This window comes from Durio zibethinus, chromosome 12 (genome assembly GCF_047325235.1).
Source record: "Durio zibethinus cultivar Kanyao isolate XHJ-2024 chromosome 12, ASM4732523v1, whole genome shotgun sequence".
NCBI lineage: Eukaryota > Viridiplantae > Streptophyta > Magnoliopsida > Malvales > Malvaceae > Durio > Durio zibethinus.
Window position 1 is genome coordinate 13,414,807 of NC_143173.1, and position 24,792 is coordinate 13,439,598.

Sequence of the window (24,792 nt, forward strand, 5' to 3'; positions counted from 1 at the left end):
GAGCTCGAGCTTCTCACTGTATTGGCTCGACTCGGCTCGATTACATCCTTATCTATAGTGAGGCCTGATGGCTTTTAACATTGGACAGGAAATAGCAAAAGGTGATTCTTCCTTCTTTATCTACCTTCTTTGCTTAAAAATATGGAGATTCTTCCCTCATTGCCCTACTTTTTTTTATTCCTTTTCTAGCTTTTTTGCATTTGATCTTTCCTTGCTATATTTGAAGCATTTCTAGCTAACCATTGCAATACCCCAATAAATTCTCAAAGAAGCAAGGTTGCTTCTTTACTTGAAAAGTTTAGCAGAGGCACAGCAGTTTAATTCGAATCAGAGCAATACCCTTCCCAACAGATTAATTTTCTTACAGAATTGAAAAAGAAGCATGCTGGGCTAGAAACAAAATACCCTTCCATTTCCTTTCTCCAATTTTGTAGAATTTAATGCAGACAACTTACTAGCAACGGTCAATATGTTCCCTGCATTAGGAGAAATCATGCATATATAGGATCACAACTCAAGAAAAAAAAAAGCCAAAGAAATTACTAACCCAATCTCTAAAAATGTTCCAAAATGTAGTTTACATATTGGATGAAGCACACACTGGAGAAAAACGAATCTGGGCAAAATTGAAAATTTTGGTCTGGTGTAATGTTTTTGTTGGATTTGTCTCATCTCGTCACAAAAACAATACTTCATTTGGATCTGAAGTTAGGCCTAGTTCGAGCTGCATTATCCAACGTGTATACCTAAACCGAAAACCCCAGAAGCTTGGAAACCCTTTAGCAGGCAGTTGAAAAGCATAGAGAGTTTGCCTTACTTGGGAAAGACAATGAATCAATGCTGTTGTCAATTGCACAAACATAACTGTAGGTAGAAGTATAAGCGCATAGGAAGATTCAACCTCATTTTTTTGTTACTCTAAAAACAAAAAAAAGTTCACTGCCATAAGATACAACTCATGATAGATATGCTTTACTCAATTTCATAACCACAAAAAATATTTCAAAGGAACAATAGTCGCTTCATGGCTCGATTCATAAGAAACAACTCATGGTAGACTGTCCACAAATAATGCGATTCCTTCATTGAAGTCATTAGGATTTTGAAAGAGCAAGATATTCCTCCTATAATTAATTTGTTTAAAGCACTTGAATTGTAATCAATCCCCTACCACACCTGTTTTTCATGAACTTCAAAAGCATTTATTGTGCTTTCCATCACATGGAGATATATGGGTTTCTAAGATATTTTATGTTCTTTAATTTTTTGCATTTTTTATTTTCTTATATTTTAGAATATTTCTATTTATTTAAAGTTTTATGCTTTATATTTTGTTATATTTTTTAATGATTTTTATTTTTCAGTAAATATCTCAAATTTTCAATAGACTTATACGTTGTTTGTCAAAATATTTTAAAATATTTTATAAATAAGAAAAAAAATTTTATTGAAAGTGATTAAAAAACTGATCTGCATGGATTAATTGGATCGTTTGATTTTTCCTTAACAGCTACTTTCCTGGCCCTTTTTGTTATAAAATATTAAACCAAAAAAATCAACCTGGTTGGCCCATTATTAGCCCAAACCATGTGAACCTTGCTAGAAAAACAAAAAGCAACCAACGCGTGAAACTCAGCTCTCCCAAACGAGCGTGCCAAGATGGAGAGAGAGCACCCAGTAGTGACCGTCCAGTCAAGTATTTCCTTCCCTCGTCATCTCCGTTGCTTCCAGATTACGTCAAAACGCACCGTTTTCTCCATTGAAAGAGAATTCCCCAGTTCTTTCTTAAAAAAAGCATTCTTTCCGTTAATTTCTCAGTTCGATCTCTTATTTTCAATGGAGGAATCATCGTATTCACATCTTGCTACGACTCATTTACTCGGCTCAATTCCCGTAAGCTGCTTCATATTTTTTTCCTTTATATTTTCAGTTAATTTATAGCATTTTTTTTTTCATTTTTGTTGAATCAAATCATCAAGATCGATGTTTTTCATGTGAATTAATTTCAAATTTCATTCGAATATCGGGCTGTTGTTAATGAAGAAAAGAAGGCCTCGTATGACGGTACTATTCCTTTTAGTTTCAGTACTTGAAAATGTTTGTTTGCAGTAATTGCGAATTTGTTTTTATATATTGATTTTGAAATTGTGCAGTTTCAGGACCGAATATGCAAATTTTCCCGCCAAATAATGGCAGCAGAGGGGGTGCCGGCCGAGGTTATCAAACTCTTGGAGCTCCAACTGGTATGTTCTTTTTTTTTTTCTTTTCATTTATTTTCTTGCCATATAAGAAAAACTTAAATTTATCAGTCTTTCTTTTTCTTACTCTGTACTTTTATGATTAGAAAGTAATTATTTTTGCTATTGATGTGATAAAATTGAAAATTCTGCTATATTTGCAATGATTAATGACTTAATGAGTTATTCTTAATAAAAAAAAGTCTTAAAGAATGGTTTAGTAAAGAAACTTTGTTTTTCCCAAATAGATAGTAACTGAGGGAGAGAGAAACTTTCAAAATCATGACATCTAGTGCTAAGATATGGAGATTTGGTCATTGAATTTAGTGGTTTTACTTATTGGAAGTTACATCCGGTATGCTAGGGAAAAAAACTCAGGAAGAAACTAGAAAACCCAGGAACACCCAGACGACCTAGAAATCAACCTAACACCTAAATTTTCATTCCAAAAATTCAATAATCCCTGAGAAAAAAACAACTAAAAAACCCCAAATTCAGAAAAATCCAAAGTCAAAATGGAAACACAACCCAAAGCAAAACAAAACAAAATTTTGATATCTTTTCAGTATAGGAAGGTTGTTAATTTCGATGCACTTTAAGTTTGAATGAATAGTGTACAGTGCAATTTACTCTATGTTTTCATTTACTTTATGGAATTGTATATATCTATTTTGTTATGTATCGATTATTATTATTATTATTATTATTATTATTATTATTATTATTATTATTATTATTATTATTATTATTATTATTATTTTCTCTTTTTCTTTTCTTTTTTGATTTGTTTGGCAAAAATTTTGGTGCATTAAATGCACCCTCTCCAAAGTTTAAAATTTCAACTACCGTCAGACGTCGACAACTACCTAGTACCCCTACTTAACTTGGTAACATAGATTTCGACCACCAAAAGTTTATCAAGTTAGTTAAAAATCGAGGATTTGAATCCCATAACATTTGAAATTTAAATCTCAGAAAGCTCTATAAATAAAGCTTGTTTCTTGTAAGAAAACAAAAAGAAGCCATTAAAAAAAATCAGATTTAACCAAAAAAAGAGGTTTTGCCAAAGTAAAAAAAACTTTTTGTCAAACAAAAACCCAAGATCAAAATAAAATCTCAAACCAAATAACTCAAAAACAACAGCCCCTGAAAATGGGGACCACCAACACAAAAAAAAAAAACACAAAAAGCAAAAAAAAAATTTTTGTCAAAACTTCAAAACCCGATCTGTAGCTATTGGGATTTTTTTTCGCAAAATAGAAACTAGATTTATGTTTAGGGTGAAGGAAAGAATCCATATGATTTTTTGGGAATTTTTTTGTCACTGACAACGATGGCCGATGTCTGTCGACGACGGTTGACATGGTGCTGATCAATCGAATTCTGGGTTTGGAGTTTTTCGGTGAGGTAGATTTCTTTCTAGAGATAGGGTTTGGGAGAGAAAGAGAGGTAGAAAGAGAAGAAAGAAGGAAAATGAAAGATAAAAAATTTTAGGCTTTTATAGTTACTGTCAATACCAAAAAGACGTCATTTAGGGCTAAGAGGATTCATGCGTCTATCCGAATCTGACTCGGGATCCGCACACCCGACTCGGCTTGCTACTAACTTTGACTAGTTCACTTGAATCGAATTTGGACAGTTGAACGGTTAGGGAACCGCTGAATTGGTCGATTGAGTCATTAAACCATCATTTGACGAAATGTTGACCAGGCTTATTTTAGGTATTTTTGCTATAACTTTTTATCTTTTTATTTTTTTTGCTCAAATTTTTATATATTTTTATTATTTAATTTATGATTTTTTTTGTTATTTTTATTTTATTTTTTATAAACTTTGATAAAAAATAAAATAAATGATAGAAAGTATAAATTAAAAAAATAAAGAAAATACTGGCTGATAAATAAATTTAGAATAATTTAAAATCTTAATTTTCTCTTAAATATTTTTAAAATAATAAAATGACATAACAAAAATTAAATTTTTAATAAACAAGAATAAAGAAATATAAAAATACAATAATGCAAAAAAAAATGATAAAATAGAATCCATATGATTTTTTGGGAATTTTTTTGTCACTGACAACGATGGCCGATGTCTGTCGACGACGGCTGACATGGTGCTGATCAATCGAATTCTGGGTTTGGAGTTTTTTTGTGAGGTAGGTTTCTTTCTAGAGATAGGGTTTGGGAGAGAAAGAGAGGTAGAAAGAGAAGAAAGAAGGAAAATGAAAGACAAAAAATTTTAGGCTTTTATAGTTACTGTCAATACCAAAACGACGTCATTTAGAGCTAAGAGGATTTATGCGTCTATCCGAATCTGACTTGGGATCCGCACACCTGACTCGGCTTGCTACTAACTTTGACTAGTTCACTTGAATCGAATTTGGACAATTGAACGGTTAGGGAACCGCTGAATTGGCCGATTGAGTCATTAAACCATCATTTGACGAAATGTTGACCAGGCTTATTTTAGGTATTTTTGCTATAACTTTTTATCTTTTTATTTTTTTTGCTCAAATTTTTATATATTTCTATTATTTAATTTATGATTTTTTTGTTATTTTTTATAAGCTTTGATAAAAAATAAAATAAATGATAGAAAGTATAAATTAAAAAAATAAAGAAAATACTGGCTTATAAATAAATTTAGAATAATTTAAAATCTTAATTTTCTCTTAAATATTTTTAAAATAATAAAATGACATAACAAAAATTAAATTTTTAATAAACAAGAATAAAGAAATATAAAAATACAATAATGCAAAAATAAAATATGATAAAATAGAATCCATATGATTTTTTGGGAATTTTTTTGTCACTGACAACGATGGCCGATGTCTGTCGACGACGGCTGACATGGCGCTGATCATTCGAATTTTGGGTTTGGAGTTTTTTTGTGAGGTAGGTTTCTTTCTAGAGATAGGGTTTGGGAGAGAAAGAGAGGTAGAAAGAGAAGAAAGAAGGAAAATGAAAGACAAAAAATTTTAGGCTTTTATAGTTACTGTCAATACCAAAATGACGTCATTTAGGGCTAAGAGGATTCATGCGTCTATCCGAATCTGACTCGGGATTCGCACACCCGACTCGGCTTGCTACTAACTTTGACTAGTTCACTTGAATCGAATTTGGACAGTTGAACGGTTAGGGAACCGCTGAACTGGTCGATTGAGTCATTAAACCATCATTTGACGAAATGTTGACCAGGCTTATTTTAGGTATTTTTGCTATAACTTTTTATCTTTTTATTTTTTTTGCTCAAATTTTTATATATTTCTATTATTTAATTTATGATTTTTTTGTTATTTTTATTTTATTTTTTATAAACTTTGATAAAAAAATAAAATAAATGATAGAAAGTATAAATTAAAAAAATAAAGAAAATACTGGCTGATAAATAAATTTAGAATAATTTAAAATCTTAATTTTCTCTTAAATATTTTTAAAATAATAAAATGACATAACAAAAATTAAAATTTTAATAAATAAGAATAAAGAAATATAAAAATACAATAATGCAAAAATAAAATATGATAAAATAGAAATAAAATCACAAGTGGTGATTTTATTAAAAATATTTGCACAAAGGAATTTTCTAAAATAGTCTAAAAGTGTTAAAAACATTTTAGAATTCTTCAAGCATAAAAAATAATAAAAAATATTATTAATAAAAATATAAAATCACAAGTGGTGATTTTTAACACAAAAGAAAATCTCTAAAATATTTCAAAAGTGTTGGAAATGTGTTAGAATTTTTCATAATAATAATAATAATATTCACATTAGATAAATAGGAAAAAAAATAATAATAACAATATTTATATGATCACAAATGGTGATTTTTTTAAAAAATATTTTCTTAAAATTTTGCCAAAAGTGTTGGTAAGATTTTTGAAAACCTTTTCAAAATATATATATATATATATATAAAATGTTTAAATTGTCAAAATAAATAAAATTTTATAAGAATAAAAGTCACGAGTGATGACTTTATCAAAATTTCTTTAAAAAAATATTTTCTCAAAATAGTCTTAAAGTGTCAGAAATATTTTAGGAGTTCAATCAATAAATTTTACCTTAATAATAAAATAAACAATCTATAAATATTACTAAGTAAATTAAAATTTTTGTCGATAATAAAATCAAGAGGAAATTACAAGTGGTGATTTTTCTCTAATTTTTTTAAAAACCATACCAAAAGTGTTGGTATAAGAAGATTATGATTTACTTAAAAAAGTATATTAAAATAAATCCAATAACGGAGTCTTTTCAATGAAATAAGTGATTTTTTTGAATACTCTTAAGGTGAAAAAATTTTAAGTTTTATCAAAAGTGTCGAAAATAACCTAGAAAATTTTCGATAATAAGAAAATAAGGATAATAAGAAAAAAAGAAAGTAAAAGACTATTCAAACAAGACTATTCTAGGATCATATAAAATTAATTGGTATCGTTTCAGATGGGCATTATGAGGGTACTATAATCTTTTTCACATGTAACCGTACTCCCGAACTTAACCTTAAATTCGTAGATAAAAAATAAGACCGATGGCCAATCACACCTTAACAAAAAAGATTGGTGGTGACTTTTTGATCTTTACATCTAGCGATCGAGTTCTCGAACGAAAAATTGTTATGACAGTTTGACAACTCCACTGAAGATTATAGAGAGTCAAACCAAAAATTAATTTTAATATGAACCTAGGTTTTGGTTAAATAGTTTAGTTTTCTTTATTCATTTATTTTATTGATTCATTTGACTAATTTTTCCTTTATTTGTTTATTTATTTATTTAAAAGGTGTTTGAAAATATGTTCCATAACTGCACATACGTATCATAACATGAGATTTAAACCTAGGCTCTATCCTTCTTAGGAGGAAGTAGAGTACTTATGCTCTTGTGAGGTGTTAACTTCTGTAATGGCTAGCGAAATACTCCTATTCAAGTTGAATCTTTTCTATTTGTAACCTATCATGAGTGAGGATAAGAGTACTTTACTAGTCAACTAGACAACAGTGATGAGCAATTTGAGAACCTTTAGCTTGTTATCCTAACTCAGCATGTAAAGGACCTAGGAAACCTACTTTAAGATAAAGTCATTACCACCTATAATTTAGAATTGTCTTAAGCATACAGGGACACATGAAGGAATAGGCCATGGTTGTTTGAACTTCTTATTATTTGTCTCATGTTCATACAGAAAGTTGTTTGCCACATACCAATTTTGACAAAATGAATCTCAGTAACATTCATGGAAAACTTAAGGCAATTTCAATCCACATTGGTTTAACATGATGCTTTGAAAATCATATTAGAGGAAACGCAAAGTAAAAAAAGAGATTATTTACCAGTAGATTATGTGCCCACTCTTCATAAAAAGGTTCATATTTGCCAATAGATTATGTGTCCACTCGTTATAAAAAGGTTCATCTTAATTTGAATCAAAATGACCTTTCTAGTTTTACTTTGATCTAGAAGCAATGGAACAGCACTATGTAAAAAAAATTTTAAGAGAAATATGGAGACTTAGCATTACTTCTCTTGGTAAAGGTGGATGAATAACTTATTAGAGCCATGATGTGGTTTTGGAATCCTTTATATAGATGATTCATGTTCAACGAGGTGGATATGGTGCTCACAATTGAAGAGTATTCCACGTTGCTTCGCTTACACCCTTCATGTCCCAACAAAGTTTATTTATGAAACAAAAGCATAGGCTACCATAAAAAGCTTGTCGTGATGATGAAAATTAATGTGGAAGATATTGATAGACATGTTAAAGGAAAAAACGAGAATGCATATATTCCTTGCGATTTCTTGCATAGTCACCTAGTCAAAACTACATATGACAAGAGGCGCATGACTCTGATTGCTCTAGCCTTGTATGGAATGGTGGTGTTCCCAAAAGGATTTGGATATATAGATGTAACAGTGGTGGATTTCTTGGAGCAAGTTGAGAATAATGTCAATCTGGCACCAGTTATTTTAGCAGAAATCATCAAGTCTTTGAATTTTTGTCGACAAGGAAAAGGTTATTTTATATGGTGCATACAACTCTTATATGTATGGATGAAAAGTCAGTTTGAAGCCAATGAGGGCAAATTCCATAAACTTTATCTCACCTCTAGCATTCCTTTAAAGGAATTTTGTGAAATCAAATGGTCAAAATTGAACTTCGAAAAATAATGGCTATTAATTGAACTTCAAAAAATAATGGCTATCTTATTTATGAAATTTAATGAGCCAATAAGTGGTGCGGAGGGCTCTCTAGATGTCATATGATTCAGTACTTCATAGTTGTAAGGACAAAACTTTGGTTTCATTTTTAAGCTTGTGGGTGTGACCAGTTATGCCTCATTAATGGTGCTGAGGTAATTTGGATATGAATAGTTTATTCCAATGACGTATGGACTTAATTAGTTAGGTTTTGCATAGGGTGAATCGTATTTCATAAAGATGGTAGAAAAAATTATCCAAGCATACAAACAAGCAAAAAGAATGGAGCAAGGTAGGCACATCAACAAGTTCAACCCAAAATATTCTGTTTGGCGCATTAGGCTGACTAAAGATGTTGTGATTCCAGATGAAGATAGTTTAAGTAGCCCATCTAGTCTAGTTCTTCCAAAGCCTTAAGATTTGTTGCAAGGAGCAAAAATTGCAAAGCGAAAGTTATAAGAAGAAAAAAAAGAATTAGAACACGAAAACAAAAGGCTCAAAAAAGAAATGAAAGAAAGTATGCAACAATAAGAAAGGAAAATCTAGTAAATCAATCAAGATAGAGATGGATGGAAGAATTTGTTTTTGAATTTAAACAAGACACACTCATCTATCACTCTTAAACTAGCTCAATTCCTAAAAGAGAATGTACAGTTGCAAGCAAAAATACAAGAAAAAGAAGATGCATTCTCCGAAATTCAAAGGTATAATCCAATGTTTTAAAAGGTTGTGAATGAAGTCAGAGCTCAGGTTTTCATTTTCAAAGAGGAATGCCAAGAATAACTTGATAGGGGAGAATAGTGAAAGAATGCATACATGGCAAAACAAGAACACTTAAAGCATTTGTTGAGCAAATAGTATGGCTTCAAATAAGGTTGCAGAAATGGAAGACAGGGTCAAAGAGTTAAAAATAAAGTACAACTAGTTGGGACATATGGCCTGAATCTATTAAACTTTTTTGATGAGACATAAGTCAATATAGTAGATAAAAAAGTTTCTTCGATAGCCAATAGATTTTAAGCTTTTATGGATGTAATCTTAGATCAATAATAAGAATTGTTTATTATTAATTGATATGTGGCAAATTCTCCTTAATGCATCTTGTTCGTTTTGTTTGTCCATTTATGCATTCATTCATACACTTGTTTGAACAAAACATCAAAATATAGTATCCTAATTCATAACAATTGTGGTAATAGAGGATCAAGAATAGCTCGTTCACTAAAAATTTTGATTCAACCTAGGCCTCATTTATACAACACCAAGGTTCAAAGAAGATTTATAGAATAAGAACAGTTAGTTGATTTGAAATGATGAAAAAAGCTTAAGAAGAACTAAAAAGAGATATTAATAAGATAATGGACATGTTCCAAAATCTTGATAAAGGAAAAATGGTGGAAGAAATCCCAACTTTCAAGAGTAATCGCTAGACATGGTGGATCTTATATATCCTCTAGGGTTTAACTCGTCGTGAACCCAACTTTCTTAAGGAACTAGAATGCAAATCTTTATTCTCGAAGGATATTCCTATCCTTATCCAAGAATGACATTCACACTTGCTCCAAGATAGTTTTAAAATTTTGTTAATCCAATCATGGTAGAAAAATCACTTGAGTTAATCTTGATTCCTGACTTAGATGATTCCAAAAAAAGAGAAAAGCTAAAGATAAAGATATCTGAGAAAGTGAAAGATACCAGTGCCTAGCAGAAGATAAAATTATTAGAAGAAAAACTTAGAGCCATAGAGAAAATGGATTTTTATGGCTCCGTAGACACAGTCAAGCTTTGTTTGGTCCCATATATGGTCATTTCACCTAAATTCAAGATCCTGGAATTGGAGAAATATGATGGCACAAAATACCCAATGACTCATGTCATCATGTATTATCGTAAAATGATAGCACATTCTTATGATAAAAACCTATTAATGCACATATTTCAAGATAGCCTTATAAGTTCTGCAGTCAGATGGTAAATTCAACTAGACAAGACTTGTATTCATTTTTGACAAAAGCTCACAAAGGCATTCTTTACACAATATTGATGTCATGGATCTAGCTCTAGATTGTCTATCCCTACAAAGCATGAAAAAGAAAGCAACTTAGTGCTTTAAAGAATATGCGCAAATGATGAGAGATGTGGTTGCACAAGTACAGTGTCACGATCCGCGCATTCCTCCTGCAACCACGCGTTCGTGCGACATCAAGACTACTCATAGTTGAGGTCAGCCTTCAACTAGTCCATTTCTTTCTTGGACAAATCCATTTTGATCCTTCATGCCGCATACCCACGAGCCTTTTCTGGCTTTGACCCGGTAGGGTCGCTCATTCCGAACTCTATAGGGAGGAACCTAACTCTCATTGAGCGCCAGCCCACGATTCTCAACGTAGCCCCGAGCACCCAGCTCGACTCGTAAGGCTCTAGATCTTGAGCACCGATCCTCGATCGCCCATAGGAACACACAGTCCCAGTTTTCATGGCATTGATACTTCTTGACATGGTGAGAACCCAACACCATACCCGCTTATATCATACGCAAGCTCCTGTATCAAGTTTATGCAAGTGTCCGACTTAGGCTGGTCAGCGGCCAGCTCGGAGCCTCTAGGCTCATCTCATCCCACGGGACTCATGTCCTCAAGGCTTAGCCCTTAGCATCAGTATCGACCGGCCGCACACATGATTGACACCCAACATCATGCTAGTCCCGCAAGGGTGCTTGAGTGTGCTGCCCCAGTTGCAGCACCCCTCTACCGACTGGTCACGAGGGTCTAGCAGCGTGCCTGCCTGTTGGCCCGCATATCCCTCTGACTCGATGGCATCCCTCCTACACAAAGACCATCGCATGATCCTTTCGACCCAATGAGGGGAAACTGAAAGGCATAACGATCTCTACCGTCTAACCCCATGGCTCAACGCAAAGGCACAATACGAGGCCCGTCGGCCCCAACCGTCTTTGGATTTACCTTAACCCGAAGAAACATCGTGCCACGCTCGTGACCTTACAATGCCCGCCCACCTAGCCACCAGCAATGACTAGGAGTAGCTCACTTCAGACTAGCCAGGCCCCTGCCTGCCCGCTAGCCAAGGGGGTGGTGGAGAGCTGGCACTAGCTGTCCCCCTATAAAGAGCATAAGAGATTTTCCCATTCTGCTACCAGTAACCGTAAGATTGTCTAAAACGGAGACACTTTTTTCCCCAGCCACCTCAGGGCCTTCTTCCGGCTAACTCAGGGCCCCGTAACCTTCCTCTTGGTCACCACTACTCCTTAATTTTGCTCGTTGCTCCACCAACCCACTCGAAGGTGCCCGCACATGACTTCAACTGATAGCACCTGACTGGCTAGCTGATCCTAGGGCACCGGCGTACTGTCTCGCATTTACCTGCGTAACTTGGGGTTTGGGACATAGACCGTCCACACATAATATCCCCGACATATTCTCATGCTCAGAACGCCCGCACATTGCTTCCACTGATGGCACCCGCCAGGCTACTGGGCTTGAAGGTGCTTGACCACTGTCTCGAACTTCACCGCGTATCTTGCGGTCCAAGGCTCTTACTGCCCACACAGCATGTTGGTAACATGTTTCAGAGTTTCAAATGCACGCCCGCATCTCATAGAGCCACTTTCCCGTCAGCTTGGTCTCGATCGCTGCTTGGTTCAGGTCAGTTATGGCAGGACCAAGGCCTGACCATGACATACAGCCTCCTCTAACTAATAAAAAGATTATCGTCCTATTTGTAAACACCCTGAAAGCACCTTACTATGAAAGACTGATAGGCAATGCAACCAAGAACTTTATAGATATGGGGATATTAGGTGAGATTATTGAAAATGCTATAAAAAATGGCAAGCTTAATACAGGAAAGATAAGCAAAGAAAAAAAAGGCAGAATGCCTAAAAGAAAAAAAATAAAGCCTAAGCAGTGAACTATATAGGACAACAATTTAGAGATTTCATGTCATACATCGCACTAATCTACCAAACCCATTATCCTCTCATAAACAATATTACATATATCCTTTATTTGTATCAGTCGTATTAACCATTACGACAATTAACTTATTGACCCCATTTCCAATCATTCTTTAAAACACCCATCTATTCATGCAATCGTCCTCCTATACCTACTAGACTATAATGGAGACCCAATCTAAGTAGTAGTCTAAAAGCACTAAGAAATATATAAAAAAAAAATCACTTTTGACCTTATTCTTATGATATATACAGATTTATACCCTCGACTTGTTGAGAAACATTTACTAGCCCTTGTTATTGTTAAACCTTTGAAACTTCTATTTCCCAAATAGTATGATCTCAATGCGCATTATGATTATTATTATGGAAACCCAGGTCATTTTACAAAAAATTATACTGCTTTGAAGCATAAAGTGCAAGGATTAATCAATGAAGAGGTGTTAAATTTTGATACCAGCCAATGAAGGACCCTAAATGTTAATAAGAACCTTTTACCAAACCATACTAGACTATCAATAAATACTTTGATTGACGAAAAAACAAGTTACATGAAGATAGGAATAGATAAAGTGAAAACTTCAATGGCTAAGGTGTTTGAAACCTTAATCAAGGCTGATATGTTGAAGTCAATGGAGCCTAAAAAATGTTTAGGAGCGATTAACTCAATCGAGAGCTACGATCATCACAAAGGTTCTTTGGGGCATTCTCTTCAAAATTATGATCAATTTTGTTAAGAGGTACAAAAATTGATGGATATGGGTCAGATAGAATTTTACAAAAAAAGAAAAGTTTTGATAAAAGATGAAGTGTCTACTATTGATTCAAAGATAAGTTTGTGCGTAAACCAGTAACAATCTATTATGATGAAAAGCCAACTCCAAGGCCAAAAAAGCCTATCTCTTGATCAGTAGTGATAATTAGAGTCCCTAGCCCTTTTTCAGACTAGAATAATAAAATAGTACTATAAAAGTATGATTGTGACATCATGATCAATCTGGATACTACAAACATAAGGGGTGTATGAGGTATGGCTCGGAGTGAAAGATGTTATAATTTAAAAACACTAGAAAAAGTTCAAGAACAAAAGCAAAGGTAAAAAAAAAAGAGGAAAGTCAGAGTAATCCTATGGCAGTCTTTGATAAAGAATGTTAGAAGTCGGTTTTTGATAATAAAGCTTGTGAATTTTTAAAGCTAATAAAACATAGCAAGTATAGTATAATAAAACAGTTGAACAAGATACCAGCTAGAATTTTGCTATTGTCATTATTGCTAAGCTCAAAGTCATATCGTAATGCTATACTGAAAGTGCTCAATCAAGCATATGTGTTCCACAATGTATTTGTTAAGTATGTAGAATAGTTTATCAATAATCTGACAATTTCAAACTACATCTCTGTCAGTGATGAAGAGATTCCTCTTGAAGGTAAAAAAGTACTAAGGCTTTTCAAATTAATGTAAAATGTAAAATTCATATAATGGCTAAAGTTTTGATTGACAATGGTTTATCAATCAACGTTATGCCTATGATCACTTTGGTAAAACTACCTGTTGATGGATCTTATATGAAGCTTAGTCATATGGTAGTTCAAACTTTCGATGGGACTTAAAAAGAGGAGTTAGGAGATATAGAAATCCCATTGCAAATTAACCTTTGTACTTTCAATGTGAAATTTTAGGTTATGGATATCTTTTCCTCATATAGTTGCTTTTTGGGTAGGCCATAGATTCATATGACAGGTGCTGTTCCATCCTCATTGCACTAAAAAGTCAAATTCATTGTTGATAGAAAACTTACATGTGCAGTAGGAAAAGAAGATTTACTAATCACCTAACTAAGAAATACTTTTTATGTAGAAGCAGTAGATGAAACCTTGAAGTGTTTTTATAGATCTTTCGATATTGCTAATGCAATATATATGGTTAAAGGATCTAAATTATATTCATCATACTTGTCTACGACTACTAAAATAGTCGTTAAGCAACTCACTAGAATGGGATGGCAACTTGGAACTAGATTAGGGAAGCATCTATAAGGAATCATAGAGCCATTAGCATTATATAATAAGAAAGATATATTCGGCTTAGGATATAAGCCAACAGGAGGGGATAAAATGAAAATGGTGAACAAAAAAAAAGAAAAGAGAATTATTAATCTCGAGGGATATGAGCCAGAGTCAAAGCCAATGATCATTTCGTACTTTTATGATTCTTTTCGTTTGGGAGGATATATTTACCTAGATTCCCTTGAAGCCCTAAATGCAAAATTGATGGAAGCTTTTTTTAGTAGGCCATTCAGATGGGGGATGAGGAAGAAAATAAGAGCCAAGATGAAGAACTATTCATGCACCCGTGTCTTTCAGATTTTGAGTTGAATAATTGAAAAGTCATAGAGCTACCTGTTATCTTGTCGACTTTTAAAAAGTAATATGTTTTGAAACTTTAAATCCCTAATTGCTTATTCCATGAGCATTATGAGATTTTTCAAGTTTGTCATTTTAATAAAAGACTTAAAAGATGCATCCGTATTTCTTTTATTGTTTTCTTTTTTTTTTTACATTTTTCCTTTATCATTTTCTTGTCAATATACTTTTCATCTCACCCACTTACAAGGTCCTAAATAATAACACAAAGATAATCATGACAATAATCTCATATTCGATTTCGAAAACTCAATTCATGTTAACGAGCTTGATAATAAAAAAGATTTAGATAATTACACATTGCCTCTTGATTTATTGAAATTAATAAAACATGAAGATAAGTCAATTGAACCCCACCAAAAACTTATCGAAATAGTGAATTTAGGGGATGAGGAAAATAAAAGAGAGGTTAAAATTAGTATGTTTCTTTCACCAGCTGATAGGCAAAGGTTAGAAGAACTGCTTTGAGAATACGTAGACGTATTCATATGGTTTTGTCTAGATATGCTAAAGCTCAGTACTAATATTGTAGAACAAAATTTGCCTTTGAAATTGGATTGCAAGCTATTATAGCAAAGGCTAAGATGCATGAAGCCAGAGATGTTGCTGAAAATTAAAAAAGAGGTGAAAAAATAATTTGATGCTGGATTTTTGGAGGTGGCAAAATATCTTAAATGGGTAACAAATATAATACCTATTCTAAAAAAAGATAAAAAATTGAGAATGTGTGTCGATTATCGAGATTTGAATAGGGTAAGTCCTAAGGATAATTTTCTTCTACCTTATATCAATACCCTAGTGGATAACACAGCTAGGCATTCCACATTTTTCTTTATGGATGGCTTCTTAGGCTACAATTAGATTAAGATAGCTAAAGAGGATATGGAGAAAATAATGTTTGTGACTGTGTGGGAGATATTCTATTACAAAGTCATGCCTTTTGGGTTGAAAAATACTAATGCTATTTATCAAAGAGAGATGGTGACTCTTTTCCATGACATAATGCATAAAAAGATAGAAGTATATGTGGATGATATGATCGTAAAGTCTCACGAAAAAGAAGATCATGTAGTTAACTTTAAAAAGTTATTTGATAGGTTGAAAAGATTTTAACTAAAGTTGAACTTTGTCAAATGTACATTCGGTGCTAAATCAAGAAAACTATTGGGCTTTATGGTTAGTGAAAAGGGAATAGAAATGGATCTAGACAAAATATATGCTATTCAATATTTATTACCTCTTCGTACCTCAAAAGAAGTGTGAGGCTTTATAGGAAGATTGAATTGCTCGTTTCATCCTCAACTCACTTATAAGTGCGATCTCGTTTTTAAGCTTTTTAAAAACATGATCCAAAAGAATGGAATGATGAATACCGAGAAGTTTTTGACAAAATCAAAGAATACTTATCAAATCTACCCATGCTAGTGTCGGCCATCCTAGGAAAGCCTTTGATTTTATACTTAACAATGCACAAAAATTCAATGAGATGTGTGCTGAGGCAAAGAGATGAAACTAATAGGAAGGAATGAGCAATTTACTACTTGAGTAAAAAGTTTACTGATTATGAGTTCAAATATTCACCATTAGAGAAGATATATTGTGCACTAGCCTAAACAGCTTGAAGACTCAAGTAATACATGCTTTATTATACTACTTGGCTCATAGCAAAGTTGGATCCTATTAAGTATATCTTCGAGAAACTTTCATTGACAGAAAGAATAGCACAGTGACAAGTTATGCTTTCAGAATATGATATTATTTATGTAACTTAAAAGGTAATTAAAATAAGTGCAAAAGTTGAGTTTCTTGCTAATCGTGTAGCCAAAAATTATTAGTCAATGAAACTTGATTTTCCTAATGAAGATGTGATACTCATTGAAAAAAATGAACCTGTTGAAAAGTCTTAGAAGATGTATTTTGATGGAGTTGCTAATGCTTTGGGTCAAGGTATTAGAGCAGTTTTGATATCCCTCGATTCACATTATTATCTTATCACAACTACATTGAATTTCAACTGCATAAATAATGTCGCTGAATATAAAGCTTGTGTTATGGTTTTGCAAGTAGCAATTGAAAAGAAGATCAAAGTACTAGATGTGTTTGGAGATTCAGCCTTAGTCATTTATCAGTTATGAGGTAAATGGAAAACGAGAGATTCCAAGTTGACCTAGTACCATAAATACATCTTTGAGTTAGTCAAGCAATTTAAAAAATTTCAGTTTGAGTATCTGTTTAGAGAGAAGAACTAAATTGCTGATACAATGGCTACTCTAGTTGTGATGATCAAAATAGATGCAAATATCAAGATCCAATCCATCAAACTAGATGTGAAAGATGTACCAATTCATTGTTCAAGTGTCGAAAAAGAAGTTGATGAGAAGCTATGGTATCATGACATTATGCAATACATAAAAAATCAATAATACCCGAAACATGCAAAGAAAACAATAAAAGGGCTATTAGAAGGTTGGCTATGAGTTTTTTTCTTAATGGAGATGTCCTTTATAAAAAGAGTTGAGATCAAGTGCTCTTAAGATGTGTAAATGCGGCTGAAGTAAAAAAGATTATTAAAGAAGTACATGACATAGTCTATGAGGCACATGCAATTGGTCATATGATGGCTAGACAAATATGAGAGCTGGTTATTATTGGTTGATAATATAGGGTGAATGTTTTAATTATGCTAGAAGATGTCATAAATATCAGATTTATATTGACAAGATTCATGCTCCTCCATTAACTTTGCACGTTTTGGCTCTTTCATGGCTATTCTCTATGTGAGACATAGATGTTATCAATCCCATTACTCCCAAAGCTTCAAATGAACATAGACTCATCTTTGTGATGATCGATTATTTTATGAAACAGGTAAAAGTTGCATCTATGCTAGTATGAGTCGATCTGTGGTATGTAAATTCATAAGAAAAGAGATAATATGCAGATATGGGCTTTCAAGGATAATTATTTTTGATAATGCCAAAAAACTTGAACAACAAAATGATGAATAAAATGTACACTCAGTTCAAAATCTATCATTGTAATTTTGTACTATATGAAGATGAATGGGATGGTAGAAGCTGCAAACAAAAATATCAAAAGGATCTTGGAGAAAAAGACTAATACTTACAAATATTGACATGAAAAGTTTCCTTTTACCTTACATGCTTATAAAACATTAGTTAGAACATTTACTAGGGCCACTCTATTCTTTTTTATTTATGGGATGGAAGCGGTGCTACTAGTTGAAGTAAAAATCCTTTCACTGAGAGTTCTAATGGAAGTCAAGCTAGAAAAAACAGAATGGATTTGAAATTGTTACGAGCAGTTTAACCTCATTAAAGAGAAAAGGCTTACAGCATTTTACCATGGCCAACTGTATCAGAAAAGGATGATAAGGGCACATGCTAAGAAAATCTACCATCATCACTTTCAAAAAGGGGATTTAGTAATGAAAAGTATCCTTCCAAGTTAACATGACAATCAAAAGAAATGGACACCAAATTAGGAAAATCCATGTGGTGAAGAAATTTTTTTAGTGGGGCATTGATTCTGATAGAGATGGATGGAAATGATTTGCTTAATCCAATAAACTCATATGCTGTAAAAAAATATTTTGCTTAAAAAAATAAAAATAAAAAATATCGAAGTTGAAAACCTAAAAAAGCAGCTTGAATATAAAAGAAAGGTAGCATCATGAGAGGACCTCATAACATAAGGGCAAACATGGTTTGACAAGCTCTGTAGGGTCAAAGAAGTCATTTGGTTAAGTTTTAGAGAAAGAAACTAGGAATATTTTGTTCATGATTATCTTATAATCATTACTTCGGTATCTTGGTTCCTAACCAAACACTTTTGTTGCCATGCACTTATTATCAATTCAATGAAATATGTTTTCTTTCTTTTGGGAATAATGCCTATCCATTCTTTTATCTCAATTCGTCGTCTTTATTCACCTTATGAATAAATATGAGAAAAGTGTGATTGCATTTTGTTTGTCTTGAAATTAAAATGATGAAAACAATAATATAGAAGATCTTAACATTACTTTTTAAAAGTTGATAAAGACAGATGAAAATGATGAGAAAAGCATGACAAGGCATTAATGTTACAAACTTCTAAAAAAAATATTGTTGAAAAAAAATACAATGGTCAGACATTAAGAACAAATTGGTCCTATGGCAATTGTTGAGAATTCTGATAAAAGAAGCAAAAAGGCGAGAGATTTCAAGAGCCTTTTACCACAATTGAAAATGAATGATTTTGATTGCATTACACGCATCGCATCTAGAGCGCTCAGTACATGCATCCATAAGTAGTTATAATAAGGACAAGGATTTTCTATTGCCTAATGAAAAACAAGATTTTGATTTTTAGGTAAAAATAATAATCTGACAAGGGATTTCAAAAGAGAGAAATTTACTTGTTCAAAGATGAAAACTCAATTTCGAAAAAAGATGAAATTTTTAAAGTTATTAAGCCTCTACTTAGAGAAGCTTTTTTTAAGAAAAAATTTTTAAATTTGATGAGCCTTTATTTAGAGAAGCTGTGTCCAAGATAAAATTTTTAAATTTGTCGAGCTTCTGCTTAGAGAAGCTTTTTCAAGATGAAGTTTAAAGTCGTTGAGCCTTTACTTGAAGGAGCTTCTACTTAAATAAGCTTTTTCAAGATGAAGTTTAAAGTCGTTGAGCCTCTACTTGAAGGAGCTTCTACTTAAATAAGCTTTTCCAATGTGAAGTTTAAAGTTGTAGAGTCTTTACTTAGAAGAGCTTTTTTAAGATAAAATTTGTAAAGTTATTGAGCCTCTACTAAGAGGAGTTTTTCCAAGATATATTTTTAAAATTTTAAAGTTATTAAGCCTTTGCTTAGATAAGCTTTTCTAAGATAGAATTTTTAAGTTTTAAGTGGTTAAGTCTCTACTTAAAGGAGCTTTTCAAGATGAAATTTTTAAAGTCATTGAGCTTTTACTTAAAAAAGCTTTTTAAATTTAAAAAAAAAATGTCGTTGAACTTTTACTTAGAGTAGCTTTTTAATTTTTTTTATGCCCAATGTTTCTTTTTTCCAAACAAAATAGTTGTCTGTTTATTTTTGCCTTATTTTTTATTCTCAGAAATAGATAAAGAGGAGCAACTGTAAATATCCATTTTGTCCTGTATCAACTATTATTATTATTTTTCTTTTTTTCTTTTCTTTCTTTTTCTCTCTTTTTTTTTCTTTTTTGATCTATTTGACAAAAATCTTGGTGCATTAAATGCACCCTCACCAAAGTCCAAAATCTCAACCACTGCCAACTGTCGACAATCGCTTAACACCATTGCCTAATTTGGCAGCGTGAATTTCGACCACCAAAAGTTTACCAGATTAGTTGAAAATATGGGATTTGAATCCCAGAAAGCTCTATAAATAGAGCTTGTTTCCTCTAAAAAAACAGAAAAAAGCCATAAGAAAAACTAGATTAAAAAAAAAAAAAAGGTTTTGCCAAATAAAAAAAACTTTTCTGTCAAACAAAAACCCAAGATCAAAAAAAATCCCAAACTAAATAATCCAAAAACAACAACCCTGGAAACGAGGACCAACATTGCTAAAAAAACAAAAAAACCAAAAAAAATTTTCTTTTTGCCTAAACTTCAAAACCTAATCTACACCTATTGAGATTCTTTTTTTTTTTTTGTAAAACGGAGGCTAGATCTATATTTAGGGCAAAGAAAAAATCCATTTATTTTTTGGGAATTGTTTTGGTCACCGGTAATGGTGGTTGGCGACCATCGACAGCAACTAGCACGATTTTGATCAGTCATATTTTGGGTTTGGGGTTTTTCAGTGAGGCTGGTTTCTTTCTAGAAAGAGAAAGAAAGAGAGATAGAGAGAGAAAGGGAAGAAAAAAGATAAAGGAAAATAAAATTTAGGTTTTATAGTTGATGCCAAGACCAAAATGATGTCGTTTAGGGCGTACAGCATCCGCATGTCGACTTGGCTCCGACCTAGAATTTGCGCACCTGACTCCGCTTGCTACTGACTTTGACTAGTTCACTTGAATCGGATTTGGACCGTCGAATTGCCAAGGAATCGCTAAACCGATTGACTGAGCCACGAAATTGTCTTTTGACCAAATGTTGACCAATAATATTTTAAGGATTTTAGCCATAACTTTTTATCTTTTTATTTTTTTCTGCTCAAATTTTTTACATATTTCTATTATTTAATTTATGATTTTTTGTTATTTTTATTTTATTTTTATAACCTTTTGATAGAAAAACAAAATAAATGATAGAAACTATACGTTAAAAAAATAAAGAAAAAATAGCTCAAAAATAAATTTAGAAAATTTTAAAATCTTAATTTTCTCTTAAATATTTTTAAAATAATAAAATGACATAATGAAAATTAAAATTTTAATGAACAAGAATAAAGAAATATAAAAATAAAATAAATAAAATATGATAAAATAGAAATAAAATCACAAGTGGTGATTTTATTAAAAATATTTGCACAAAGGAATTTTTTGAAATATTCTAAAAGTGTTAGAAATATTTAAAATTATTCAGGCATAAAAAATAATAAAAAATATTATTAATAAAAATATAAAATCACAAGTGGTGATTTTTCACACAAAAAGAAATCTTTAAAATATTTCAAAAGTGTTGAAAATATTTTAGAGTTTTTCATAATAATAATAATAATAATAATAATAATAATAATAATAATAATCACATCAGATAAATAAGAAAAAAAAAAGAAAAAAATAATAATAACAATATTTAGAAGATCACAAGTGGTAATTCTTTAAAATGTATTTTCTTAAAATTGTCCCAAAAATGTTAGTAAGATTTTTGAAAACCTTTTCAAAAAAATAATAAAATATAAAATGTTTAAATTGTCAAAATAAATAAAATTTTACAAGAATAAAAGTCACAAGTGGTGACTTTATCAAAATTTCTTAAACAAAAGATTTTCTCAAAATAGTCTAAAAGTGTTGAAAATATTTTAGGAGTTCAACTAATAAATTTTACTTCAATAATAAAATAAACAATCAATAAATATTACTAAGTAAATTAAAATTTTTGTCGATAATAAAATTAAGAAAGAATTACAAGTGATTTTCCTCCAATTTTTTTAAAACTATACCAATAGTGTTGGTATAAGAAGATTATGATTTAGTTAAAAAATATATATTAAAATAAATCCAATGACGGAGTCTCTTCAATAAAATAAATAATTTCTTTGAATATTCTTAATGTGAGAAAATTTTAAATTATATCAGAAGTGTTAGAAATAACTTAGAAAACTTTTTATAATAAGAAAATAAGGATAATAAGAAAAAAAGAAAGTAAAAGACTATTCAAACAAGACCATTCTAGGATCATATAAAATTAATTTGTACCGTCTTCGGACGGGTGTTGTGGGGGTGCTATAACCTTCTTCACATATAACCGTACTTTCAAAACCCACCTCAAATTTGTAGACCAAAAATAGGACCGGTGGCCAATCATACATCAACAACAAAGATTGGTGGCGACTCTTTTATCTTTACGTCTAGCGACCGAGCTTCTAGATGAAAAATCGTTATGACAGGAATAGGTACCGATTATTTTCATAGTTACTAATTGCTTTATGTGGAATGGAGTCCATGGTGAATATTGTTAAAAGGAGGTTATGAAATGAACCTTCTCCTGATGCATATATCCTTTTCGTGGTTCTGTTTATATTTTTGAACTTTCCTTGAGCATTCTCTCCTTGTTTATTTCATTGTGTGTTTGTGTGTGTCTCTTCTTAGGAATGTAGAGTTGTAGACTAATGATTTTGCATTCACATTCTAAAACGCCTAAGAATATTATGGCCGAGTTACTGGTGTCGCAAGTAGATGTAGTTCATGATGGTAATATTGTAATGCTTTTATTTAGTGTTACTGAAGGAAGCTTAATGTTTAATGATCCCTTTGTCTATCCTATGCAGAAGTATTCAAACAACAGCCACCAAACAACTGGAAGGGAGTGTTTAGTGTCTCGTCATACATATTTTAATGTGGATATAGATGTTGTCTTAAACAGATTGATAAGTTCCTTTTATCCTGTTGGTGGAGATTTTTTCAGCAATATTGATGCTAACCCTGATCTGTGAGTATACTTCCCCCCCACCCCTAATTCTTCTTCTGCCACCATTGTATCATAGAACGAGACATTTCATAATGTGGATGAAAAAGCTGCTTTTGTCAAAGCTTCATCATTCTATTTTTGGAATGGAAGTTACCCTTTAGAGGAGAAAAGTTCATTTTCTTGTGTTTTAGACCTCATTGAAGCATATTATCTCTAGTCAATATAAATTGAGATGAAAAGTAGGATTGAAAGCACTCAAAGCATCCATTTACCTAGGCATTCCTTCATTTGCAAGAATCAAGCTTTTTGGAAGTCAAGACCTGAATTCACTTGTCTTATTTATAAACTTTCTGAGTTAGAAAGTTTAGTCATTTGGTTCTTTATTTTTACATGAATTGTTACAAGAAGGAAAACTGGGAGAAGCATTAAAGGAAGCATAGTAACCATGAAACAAGGCACCTGTAGCTCTGTAGATAGAGCATCTGTTTTCTAAGCAGAAAGTCATAAGTTCAACTCATACCTGGCGCATGCTGATTTATTTGATTTACTGATTCTCTTGTGTAAGTTCTTAGTCATATCAAAGAAGTGCTCGGATTGAGGTTAACAACGTGGTTGCCTCATTTAACCACAGATTGTGTTAATAACAACATTTTGCACAGCTTTCGGTTTTGATGTAACAATATTTCAATTTCTTTTGGATATATAAAATCATCTAATTATCCAAAAAGAAAGCATACTGAACATAATTAGTGCATGTGGTTTTTATCTATAGGGATAAAGGCCAGCAGTAATACAAAAGATACACTTACGCATCAGTTGCACGTTTATTGCATAATTGTCTATAATTCTTATCTTAGTCCTACCCTTTTCATTTGTGGTCAATTGGTTATCTTTGCAAGTAGACTGATAAAAAGAAGCCATTTTTAAGAAAGAAAATAGGAAGATAAGATAGATAGAATCGTTTGATCTTTAGTAGTTTTATGGAAGTTAAAGTACACAAGAATTTTGTACTTAGTTTGTATTTTTAGCCCTTTATTTTTCTTATACAAGAGACTCTCAATGAGTTGTTTGAAAGGGAGATCATGGATATTTTGCCTTAAATCAGAGGATATTTTCTTGTAAGTCAATCAAGGTATTGTTTAATGTATAATGCTGGGATAAAAGCAGTAAATCCTCATCTGATGACTTTCTAAAAGTAACAGGGTACATGGTCCTTGTTTTGTCTCCATGAGAAAATTGAATTACTTGTTGCTATGATGTAATAAAATATACATCTAATTATGTGGAAATCTTGATGATGTAAGAGCTACAATTAGATAGTGGTGAATCAATGTGCGGTTATTTTCATGATTATTTGTTAATTTAGCTCCTGATTTTTGCCATATGTTTGGTATGGGCTTATCTGGGTCGCAACTACTTTAGTCTTTATGCTAGCTACTTTGGTCTCTGTACTCACGATTGGTTTGCAAAGCTGGCTTTCCTGATTTCAAAGACTGATCAGAAAGGCCAACAATTGCGAGGTCTGTTGGTACTTGGTAGCGTGGTCTTTTGTCAGAGTGTTGAATTTTTAGTTTCAATGATCAAAAGCCAAATTTTGACAGCTTCAAGTTAAAAAAAAAAAAAAAAAACTCCTCAGGAAGGCATCTGGGCCTTCCTTTCTTTTCTTCTTTTCGTTTCTATTGATTACTTATTGATGCACAAATTGTAGTAAAGCAGCATTCAATCTCTTTGGGCAGATGGTAATAACAAATCAAAATTGCATCAGTAAATGTGATATTCCTTTCCATGTTTTCTTAACTTCAGCTTTGAATTTGATGCTTACTTTTTTTTGGATATGGATGTCTGAATAAGCTCTAAC

The 24,792-nt window shown here is 32.0% G+C and overlaps 1 protein-coding gene across 3 annotated transcripts; it reads left to right on the plus strand.

The window, feature by feature from the left end:
* Positions 1 to 1,658: 1,658 nt before the first annotated feature.
* Positions 1,659 to 23,226, plus strand: LOC111296410 (uncharacterized). 3 transcript variants are annotated; one of them, XM_089741620.1, is made up of 4 exons: positions 1,659 to 1,893; positions 2,044 to 2,064; positions 2,160 to 2,243; positions 22,795 to 23,226. In XM_089741620.1, exons 1-4 carry the CDS (start codon positions 1,660 to 1,662, stop codon positions 22,957 to 22,959), a joined length of 504 nt encoding a protein of 167 aa, XP_089597746.1. In that variant the 5' UTR covers position 1,659; the 3' UTR covers positions 22,960 to 23,226. The 3 variants fall into 3 exon arrangements, with proteins under 3 accessions (XP_089597746.1, XP_089597745.1, XP_089597747.1); XM_089741619.1 differs by having other exon boundaries at positions 2,154 to 2,243; positions 22,795 to 23,223; XM_089741621.1 differs by lacking the exon at positions 2,044 to 2,064 and having other exon boundaries at positions 2,154 to 2,243; positions 22,795 to 23,225.
* The last annotated feature ends 1,566 nt before the right edge of the window (positions 23,227 to 24,792 follow it).

What these genes read in the sequence shown, in the direction of transcription:
- LOC111296410 (XM_089741619.1), top strand. Translation starts at nt 1,660, where the DNA reads ATGGAGAGAGAGCACCCAGTAGTGACCGTCCAGTCAAGTATTTCCTTC. An exon ending in AAAGAAGGCCTCGTATGACG is followed by an intron (nt 2,065 to 2,153) that starts GTACTATTCCTT and finishes GAAATTGTGCAG; the next exon opens with TTTCAGGACCGAATATGCAA. An exon ending in AACTCTTGGAGCTCCAACTG is followed by an intron (nt 2,244 to 22,794) that starts GTATGTTCTTTT and finishes TATCCTATGCAG; the next exon opens with AAGTATTCAAACAACAGCCA.